This window comes from Bidens hawaiensis, unplaced genomic scaffold, assembly GCF_021521415.1.
Source record: "Bidens hawaiensis isolate Kalapana, Puna unplaced genomic scaffold, B.hawaiensis_p1.1 tig00082443_1, whole genome shotgun sequence".
NCBI lineage: Eukaryota > Viridiplantae > Streptophyta > Magnoliopsida > Asterales > Asteraceae > Bidens > Bidens hawaiensis.
In genome coordinates, this window is record NW_027503886.1 from 7578 (window position 1) to 17917 (window position 10340).

General features: G+C 37.6%; 1 protein-coding gene across 1 annotated transcript; it reads right to left on the bottom strand.

The window, feature by feature from the left end:
* Nucleotides 1-305: 305 nt before the first annotated feature.
* Nucleotides 306-746, bottom strand: LOC143607440 (uncharacterized). The gene has a single exon (XM_077082887.1). It carries the CDS (start codon nucleotides 744-746, stop codon nucleotides 306-308), a length of 441 nt encoding a protein of 146 aa, XP_076939002.1.
* Between the last annotated feature and the right edge of the window lie 9594 nt (nucleotides 747-10340).

The window sequence follows — 10340 nt, forward strand, 5'->3', positions numbered from 1 at the left end:
TGTGTTGATCTTTGGATTTTGTTAACATAAAAGATGGGCTGACATTGCAGGTTCTGATGCGCCCGCCTTCTCCACCACGACCTCCCAGACTTCATCCTTTCTTGCACCTTCAACAATGACCATGCCTATATGTTAGGGTTTAGAAATTAAGCAGACGATTTTATTGAATTGAAACAAAGGGCCTAATTCGAGAGGGCTAGTCTCCAGTACAACACAGATGAAAAACACAAATTACATGAACAAGAAGCAACAAACGAAACTACGCCTACTATTAATCTGACAACTGAAGTTAACTGCTCCCGGAATTATTCAGCTAATAAATCATACATCTCCCAAGTAGCTTCTTCGAGAGGTCGTTGGTTCCAAGATACTAATAATTCCAAAACCGGATGACCTGCTTCAGTTACCCAACGATGATCAATAATAGAAGCAAGATGGATATCAATTTCCCAAACCTTTGTAATAGGTAAGGGAGCTATTGAATCCGAAGAAAAAGAACCGTGGGCAGGTTTAAGCATGGAAACATGAAAGACTAGATGAATCTTGGCACCACTTGGTAATTCGAGCACGTAGGTCATAGGTCCAACGGCACGTTTGACAAGGTAAGGTCCAAAAAATCGAGGGGAAAGCTTCTCATAACGACGTTTAGCTAGGCTCTTCTGTCGGTAAGGTTGAATTTTCAAGAACACATAGTCCCCAACCTGAAAAGTCAACTCTTGACGTTTTGAATTAGCTTGATTATGCATGAAATGTTGAGCTTTAGTAAGATTGAGACGGAGAAGTTTTAACACATCGTCACGGTCGATCAGTTATTGTTCTATGTCAACGTTTTTTGTTTCACCTGTAACATATGGAAAAAGAGAAGGAGGCTCTCTGCCATAAACAACCGATAATGGGGTGGTGCCCGTGGAAGAGTGATACCCGGTATTATAAGAATATTATGCCCATGCTAAATAAAAGCTCTATTTGGTTGGTTGTTCATGAGCAAAACAACGTAATTGGCTTCTAGACATCGATTAAGAACTTCGGTTTGTTCATCCGTTTGAGGGTGGTAGCTGGTACTTAATTGCAGCTTGGTTTTGGTCAGACGAAATAGTTCCTGCCAAAAGGTACTAAGAAAAATAACATTCCTGTCAGAGACAATGGAACGAGGAAAACCTGGTAGAAGGACAATTTCTTTACAAAATAACGTAGCTACACTCTTAGCAGTAAGGGGGTGAGATAAACACAGGAAGTGGGCATATTTACTTAGGCGATCCACCACCACTAAAATGGTATCAAACCTGTTCGAGATAGGGAGGCCTACAATAAAATCCATTGAGATATCTACCATATTTGAGCCGGAATTGGTAACGGTTGAAGCAAACCAGCTGGTGATAATGTTTGGTATTTCTGTTGTTGGTAGACCAAACATTGTTGAACATATACCCTGATCTCCTATTTCATTTTTGGCCAGTAGTATTGAATGGACAAGCGTATAAACGTCTTTAAAAAAATCGCCATGTCCACCGCTAGAGTGTTGTGAGACTCGTGAAGCAGCTTGAGTTTGAGATTGGACATATCAGGGATGACCATTCTGCCCTTGTAAAATTAGAACTGGTCTTTCAAAGAAACCCCAGAAACGGATGACGGGTCAGAGTGTAGTTGTTGGATGATATTTGCTGTGTAGGGATCATGTTGGAGTCCCACTTTGATGTCGGTAGCTTCAACACAATAAGGAACAGATAAAGTTAGCAACGCACCTGAATGGCTTTTGGTTCGTGCATTCACCCCTTGATTCTCTTTCCTAGCCTTATGGCTTATGGAAAAATCATAAGGCATGAGTTTGTGTAACAGTCGTTGTTGTTCGGTTGTAGTAATGCGTTGTTCGAACAAGAATTTCAAAGTACAATGATCAGTACGAATAAGAAAGTGGTGTCACAATAAATAATGGTTCCATTTTTTAGCAGCTGGGAGCATGGCTAATAATTCACGATCGTACGCGGATTTGATCCGATTGGAGGGAGAAAACCCTTTACTAAAATAGGCAATAGGATGGTCTTCTTTGAGACAAAATAGCTCCGACTCCTACTGATGAAGCATCGTACTCAACAACAAATGTCTTTGAAAAATCTGGTAACCGGAGAACACGAACCAAAAGTAATTTTTGTTTTAATGTATTGAACGCGATTAACGCCTCCTCAGACCAAACAAACCCATCCTTCTTTTTAAGGGCTATCAGGGGTCGTGCAATCAGCCCATAATTTTGAACGAACCTCCTGTAGTACCATGTAAAACCAAGAAAACCCCAAACTTCTTTCACATTAGATGGGATAGGCCAAGACTGGACAGCCGAAACCCTCTCCTATTCAACTTGTACACCTTCTGCAGTTATGACATGCCCGCGAAAAGAAACCTTAGATTGCCCAAAGCTACATTTGGAAAACTTGGCAAAGAACTGACCTAATAACTTCAGGGTTTGTTCCAGATGGGATAAAATGTTGCTCCATATCACGGTTGCATACTAGTATGTCGTCAAAGAAGACAAGAATTAAACGACATAAATAGGGACGAAATAAGTCGTTCATGATTTCTCGAAATGTAGAGGAGGGCATTTGATAAGCCAAAAGGCAAAACCTTGAACTCATAGTGTCCCGGGTGAGTCCGAAAGGCTGTTTTTGGTATATCAGGATCATGTACTCTGATCTGATAATAATCCGAACGTAAATCCAACTTTGAAAATACTGTCGCACCATACAACTCGTCCAATAACTCATCAATGTTTGGGATGGGGTACTTGTCAGCTATAGTTATCTTGTTGAGAGCACGGTAATCCACACGCATTCTCCAAGAATTATCTTTCTTCTTTACTAGTAGAATCGGCTAGAAAAAGGGCTATTGCTCGGTCGAATAAAACCCGCTTCTAAAAATTCTTCTACTAGTTTTTCTATTTCAGCCTTCTGAGAATGAGGGTATCGGTATGGGCGTATGTTGGGTGGTGTCGAGTTTGGAAGTAAGGAAAGAGAATGGTTTTGTGAGCGATTATGTAACATCCTACTTTTGATTATAATAATAAAATAAAGCTCGTCTATTTTATTGTGGGTCGTTATCGGTTTAGATAAATAGAATGTGAGTTGGGCTAGTGTTGGGTTAAATGGATATGGGTTATGGACTTGGGTTATAAAAGAAAGAAGGAAAGACCATGGGCTTAAGCCCATGATCCATAATTATATAAACCTTAAATCACCCATTTAATTCATTTCACACATATTCCATACAACACCAAAACACACACTTAAGCTCTCTCTCTAGTTCTCTCCCTATGTAAACCGAAACCAAGAAGGAAACCGAGCACCGACCCAAGGTAATGATAATATGATGTTGTATGAGCTTAAACCCGTTAGATATGGTCATGAAACGACGAGCCAGCACCGTTAAACAGTTTAAGTCACGAGATCCGGGTAGAATCGGGTATAAACCGAACCTAAGATGAGTTTAGGGATCACCCTAGCTCAGATCTGGATCGAACGGGACGAAAAATGGTGTAAAACGGTGAAAATACGTTTTTCCGGTGAAATTTGCAGTTTTCCGGCGACGGCGGTGCCGGAAAGGCGGCTGGTACGAGGTTAACATGTCAGAGAATGTTTCTGACATTCTCTGACCTAACCCTAATTCATTAACGGAGAGTTAACGAATTAGAGGTAATTCGTCACGTAATTCGTAAAAAGAAGTATAACGAACCAGCCTTAGCTCGCAACCAGATTCGTCAAGGAAAAAGATAACGAATTAACCACAATTTGTTATAGTAATTGGTTAAGAGGAGATAACGAACTAGAAGGTTCAGTTCGTTACAAAAGTTCAGTTCGCTCTGAGGTCCAGTTCGTTAAAAGGGGCCAATTCGTCGTAAGGTCCAATTCGTTATGACATGCCAATTCGTTAAAGAACCCATTAGCGAACTAGAAGTTTACTTAAATGACAGAATGGTCCCTGGACTTAGAAAAAGAATGATTTAATTTCAAAGAAACCCTTGAACTTTTAAGTTAGCAAATTAATAATGAGTTAAATTCCTAATGGAAAATGTGTTATGACAGTTAATGAAAATAAAATTTTTCCAAGCTGACCAGGTCAGCTTAACCCCAGCCAGGGGCTCTGCCCCTTGGACCCTGCTAGGGGCTGCCGCCCCTAGAACCCCGCTGCCAGGGGCGCTGCCCCCGGACCCCCGTTCGTTGTGGCTTATATAAAGATAGAAATAAGATATTAGTAGTAATAGTTAATTAATATATGTAATCATTATACAGTTAGCCGTGCACAACTCAAGAAAGGAATAACTATTAACGGCGAACGTGCCCGCATTCAGCTGAGTTCTAGCCCCATTCGTTGTTATGTTTTCGAGGTTGTGTGCATACTCGATATGATTAGTTAATACCCTTATCCTAAGAGATAAGTGTATGCCATATGTGTATTATGTGAAAGATGTGAATGATTGCTTGTCAGTGCGTGAACGATCTTCAGATGTTGCACGTATTGGCAAATTATGATTATGGATATAATGTATAATGTATGAATGATATGTACGTATGTTATGAATGAATGTAAGAGATAGCCAGGTACAGAAGAAAGGGACTAAGCCCTAAAATACTCAAGGCAGAAAGGGACTGAGCCCTAATAATACTCAAGGCAGAAAAAGGGACCGAGCCCAAATAATACTCGAGGCAGTAGGGCGTAATGCTCTTAAAAACGTATAAGCATTGATAGATATTAAGTATGTAAAGAAAGAAGAAAAGACATAATGAAAGGAAGAATATATGTATTTATATATGTACGAAAGAAAGATGAGCAGGTTAAGTATATAATATGTATCTTCGGATGCGTATGTATAAGTAGGTGAAAGTATTGTATGTTGCCTGATTAACTAGAACTCACTCAGCGTAGCTGACTTTTAGTATGCACGCAGGTTAACAGATTGAAACAGCTGGTTTGAGATGGACACATGGCAGGACTGAAGAGGCTGGCATCTGAAGTTTTGTCGTGATGTTTTAATATTATCTTTCATGTTTTGTTTTAATAGACAAGTTAAGAATGTTTGTAATGAATGGTTGACAATTATTATTATTCCGCGAAAGCTTTAATTAACTCTGATGTTCAGAACTGTGTTTATGAGTAAATCCAACGTCCAAATGTGAGGCACCGGTAACGGGGTCTTACAGATTAGGATGAAGGTTTTTGGGTTCTTAAAAGATAGTATTATAACGATCGACAACTGGTTGTAACAGGGATGGTATATTAGGATAGGTGTTTGGTTCAACAACCAAATGTTGGAAACTGGGTGATTTTTTAGGTCCAGTCGGTATGCCTTACAACTTGTAACGCTTATTATCTTCATTAAAAATCATGAACATTTCCCTCCAGTTTGCTTGAACAGTATTTAATGTAGCCAACCATTAAACTCCCGATACGAAATCAGCCCCACCAATTGAAAATTGATAAAACTCTTGAACAACCTTGAGTTCGTTTATTTGAAGTGTAAGATTTTTGCAATGTGGTTACACTTAATTACATCCTCATTCCCTATTTGAACACCGAAGGGTGGTATTGCTTGGGTAGTTAATTTCAATTCATCTACCAATACATCTGAGATAAATTTGTGTGTAGGTCCCCCATCAACTAAAATAAGTACCTCAGTGGAATGAAGCATACACTTCTAACACTTTATGAGTGCCCACTTTACATCGATGGTTCGGCCCGTATTTGTCCCCCCACCGGTAGCATCCCCCGCGGAGATAACACGAATGTCTTTCTGTATCTGAAATCCGAAGGGCTGGTTTGGGATTGTTGTTGGAATGGGCTGTTACATAATTTGACGTTTTGGACTCAAGTTGGGCTATTTTTGAATGAGTTGTCCAGGTTACCCTTCCCGAAACGGGTATGGTTAGGTTTTGACTCGAATTCAAGGGCGATGCTCACAGCCTTGTAAACGGTTCTTGGTTTATGTATTCTCCCATCAACTTTCAGTTCTTCTTTAAAACCACTGAGAAACACCCCTAGGAGGCAATGCTCAAACCAGTTAGAAGGCCGAGAAGAACGTTTAGCGAATTCTTGTCGGTATTCTTGTATTGATCCTCTTTGTTTTATACTACATAAATGCTCATCTGGATTCTGGAACTCAGTATGCCCGAAATTCTGTTGTAGGGCATGAACTAGTTCCTCCCAAAATTCAACCATTTGGTCAGCAAACAACCAAGAATAAAAGTCCAATGCATCTCCCTCTAAATGCATCGATGCAACATCTACCTTTTCATCCTCTAGTATGTTCTAATAACGAAAGTATTTCTTAGCTTTGAGAATCCAACCTTGAGGATCTTCCTCACTAAAAGTTGGAAAATCAATTTTATTATGCCCAGATGATTCTCCTTCTTCATACCTCCATGAACCACCACTCGACTTGTCTCTGTTGTTTGATTGTGATTTTAGGGCTGCTACATCCTTTTGTAAAGTGTATAACGTCTCTAATTTTGAGGCTATAGCGGCTAATTAGGCTACAACCGAATCTGGTGGGTTGCCTTCACTTGAAGTACCTCAAGTTTGAACCATGTTGTCGACTTCCCGGCAATGGAACCAATGTTAGGGTTTAGAAATTAAGCAGCCGATTTTATTGAATTGAAACAAAGGGTCTGATTCGAGAGGGCTAGTCTCTAGTACAACATAGATGAAAAACACAAATTACATGAACAAGAAGCAGCAAAGGAAACTACGCATGCTATTAATCTGACAACCGAAGTTAACTGCTCGTGGAATAATGGGTCATAACTGCTCCGCTACATTCAGTTTTCCCGCTGTTGTTTTGTTGACCCAGTGGGTCCATCCATAACCCGAAGATGGTTTAATAGTAGAGTTTGAAAGAAACGCCAAGACGAGCGTGTAATATTTAGGTCTGTTTGAATTAGATGGTTATTATCCAAAAGGACCAAAACTCAAGAGTTGTGTTTGGAATGTAATGGATTTCTCCTTCAATTGCTACTTAGCTTAAATGAATCCAATACTGAGCCTTGTTATCATAACAAACTTATGACTATGGTGTTGTTAACAACACAAGTAAGTCATCAATTTCTATGAGAATCAAACGGATGAATTGTACAAACCTGGTGTCTTTGTTGATTCTACTTAGCTTAAATGAATCCAATACTGAGCCTTGTTATCATAACAAACTTATGACTATGGTGTTGTTAACAACACAAGTAAATCATCAATTTCTATGAGAATCAAACGGATGAATTGTACAAACCTGGTGTCTTTGTTGATTCATATAACAGATGAGGAAGGTTCAGAGCGAATTCAGTGCGTGAGTGCGTATTTGACTTAACCAAATTCAATGTTAATCGATGACCGAATTCAATTCAATGTTTGTTTGCGTGTTATGACAGGTGAAACTCATTACTTCTTGTATCGTTACCGATCCTAGGCGTTTGAGATGTTTGTTAATATATTATGTTTCGTTACGATACCAAAACTAAAACAAAAGTTATATAAAAACCAAGGCCAAACCAATCGGGTGGCGTATGTCGGTGTTGTTGGCAAAGCCCTAGTGTTGCCGGTCTCAGGTATTGAACCGGTAGTCAATTTACGTTACACTCATTACGGTACGGAAAATAAAAATATATAAAAAAATAAATGGACAAAAGAGATGTCACCACTTGGCCCAATGAGGGGCTATTGGCACCAAACAAAATTCTATTAAAACACTCTAGCAAGAAGCTAGACACACCAATACAACCATCATGATACATCCGAGATCGAAGTCACAACACTAAACCGCCCACCCAGTTACACCCGAAAAACTACTCCGAACCACCCAAGACAACTCCACTTTGTGTGACTAGAAAACTAACTTGACCACCCTCGCCACAACAACCAATCTCACCAATTCTCTATGATTTCCCATGTTTACCCCTAGGACTGCCCCAATTTGGCTCGCCTCTTGCATTTCCTCATCCAATAACAAGCCTGACCAATCAGGATTGACATCGCACACACCTGGACAATCATCCCTAAAAGTCGGAACCCTTGCTATTGACGGAGCCAAATCATCAAAATCCAGAAGAGGCGTGTTACGTGAGTCACCGATAGACTCGGTAATCAAATCTTGAAAAAGAAGACATTTAGGCCCTTATCTCCAAGCCCACCACCAGGGATATCCATTGAACTTCCAGAACCTGACCTTCTAATTCTTCTAGGCTTTTTTCTAGAAGCTTTAGTAAAAGTATGTCCCACGGGTAGCCCAATAACATCATTCTTCTAATAAAAAATCATGTTGCCCCTACATTTAGTGAGCCCAAAATCCTCATGCAAAAAAGGACCTATCTCCCCATGCAAAGTTGCAAGATTCTTAAATTTTCAGACCCGAAAACCTGACCCATTTTAAATTTTTGGTTTTGTTTATAAAGATACATATATAAATATATATCTCAAGTTTCGTTTCATGTATTTTATATTTTTGTATGTGTATTCTTTAAACTGATCCGGTTTGTCGTTTCAATATATTTTTTATTGTTGTTTATCAATAATACATTATTCACGATGATTTAAGATTATTATTCGGTCGTTTTCCATTCATTTTGTTCAAATAACGAAACGCCGAGGTTTAGAGTTTATTAAAGTTAATCGATTCACAAACTATCGGATATAATATGAAAATAATCTAAGTGTATAAACTTTTATTAAGTGTATATAACATTCCAAAGTCTAATGGTCAATTTGTAAATATACTTTAAATTCAGTTTTAATATAACTTGAAAGGTGAGGGACCAATTGTATAAATATAATTCAAAATATAAGATTAAAATAAAAACCCAACCCACCCCCTCCCTTCCTCATGCTTTTCTGATGCCACCTCCGGTGACTGGTAAACGGTTCCGGCGACCCAAAAACCCCCTTAAACGTGTGTTTTGACTCGATTTTAAGCCCATAAAACTCGTAGAACGTAACGGAAAAACTTTAATCATTGATTAATAACGCTTAACCAACATTTAATCCATGTTTATTTCGAGCCATATTGTAAGGCCACGATATCGGTGCCCTACTTTAGCGTTGGATTTACTCATAAACATAGTTCTAAATATCATAGTGAATTAAAACTGTTCGCAAAATAAATAAAATGTTAACCGTTCATTACAAAACATTCCAAATCTTGTCTTTAAACTTTCAAATTGTCTTAGCATCATAACTTCTCATCATTAGATGTCAGTCAGTTCAGTCCATGCCATGCCATGTGTTCCCCTCAAGCTAGCTCATTCATCCTATTTGGTTGTGTCATGTGTGCATACTAAAAGTCAGCTACGCTGAATGAATTCTAGTTAATCTGGCAACATACATTACATTTATATATATATATACTAGTTTTTATCCCCCGTAATACGGGGTTGTGTTTCTTTTTCGTGTCTAATATTCATATTTTTTTGCATTTTAATTTTATTTATTATAAAAAAGGTTATTAATATACTTAGGGTTTGATGATGAAATAGTTTCACAAATAACTAACATGTTATAACCCGTTTAAAAACTATGGGTTAGGTGAGACCCATGACCCGTTTATTTTTTTTACTATAAATTTGTTTCTTATTATAAATAATATATTTTTCTTAAAAAATTGAATATTAATATTTAATATATCTCTATTTTATAGAATTTGCATATCAAATACTTGGTGAGATTTATTTTTAGAATAGTGAGATGTTATAACCCGTTTAAGGTTATCTGGGTATGGTGAGACCCATACCGTGAATTCGGGTAAAATGCATTAAAAGTCTTCATTTACAAATAAAACAATATGATGGTTTGAGTAAATGTAAGAAACAACCATAGAGCTTTTAAATGTTTTGTTTATTTATGGGAGTTGTTTTATATTATTTGTTTATAATATTTATTTATTTTTTGAATTTTTATTTTTTTTATTGTATGAAAGTTAATAATATATATATATATGATTTGATGATAAATTGTTTTACAAATAAATGAGATGTTATAACCCGGTTTAAAAGCTATATGAGTTTGATGAGACCCAATACCCGTTTATTTTTTTACTATAAAATTGGTTTTTTAATTATAAATAATATATATCTTTTTTAAATAATTCATATATTAATTTTTAGTATATCCCTACTTTTTAGGTTTTTCATATCAAATATTTGATGAGATTAGTTTTTAATCTAATGAGATATTATAACCCGTTCAAGAAATATATGGGTTTGATTAGACCCATACCCATGAATTCGGCTCAAATGCATGAGAAGCCTCCATTTAAAAATCAAAGAAATCCGGTGACTCTAAAAAAAGAGGGAGCGACCACATCACGACACGTAGGATTT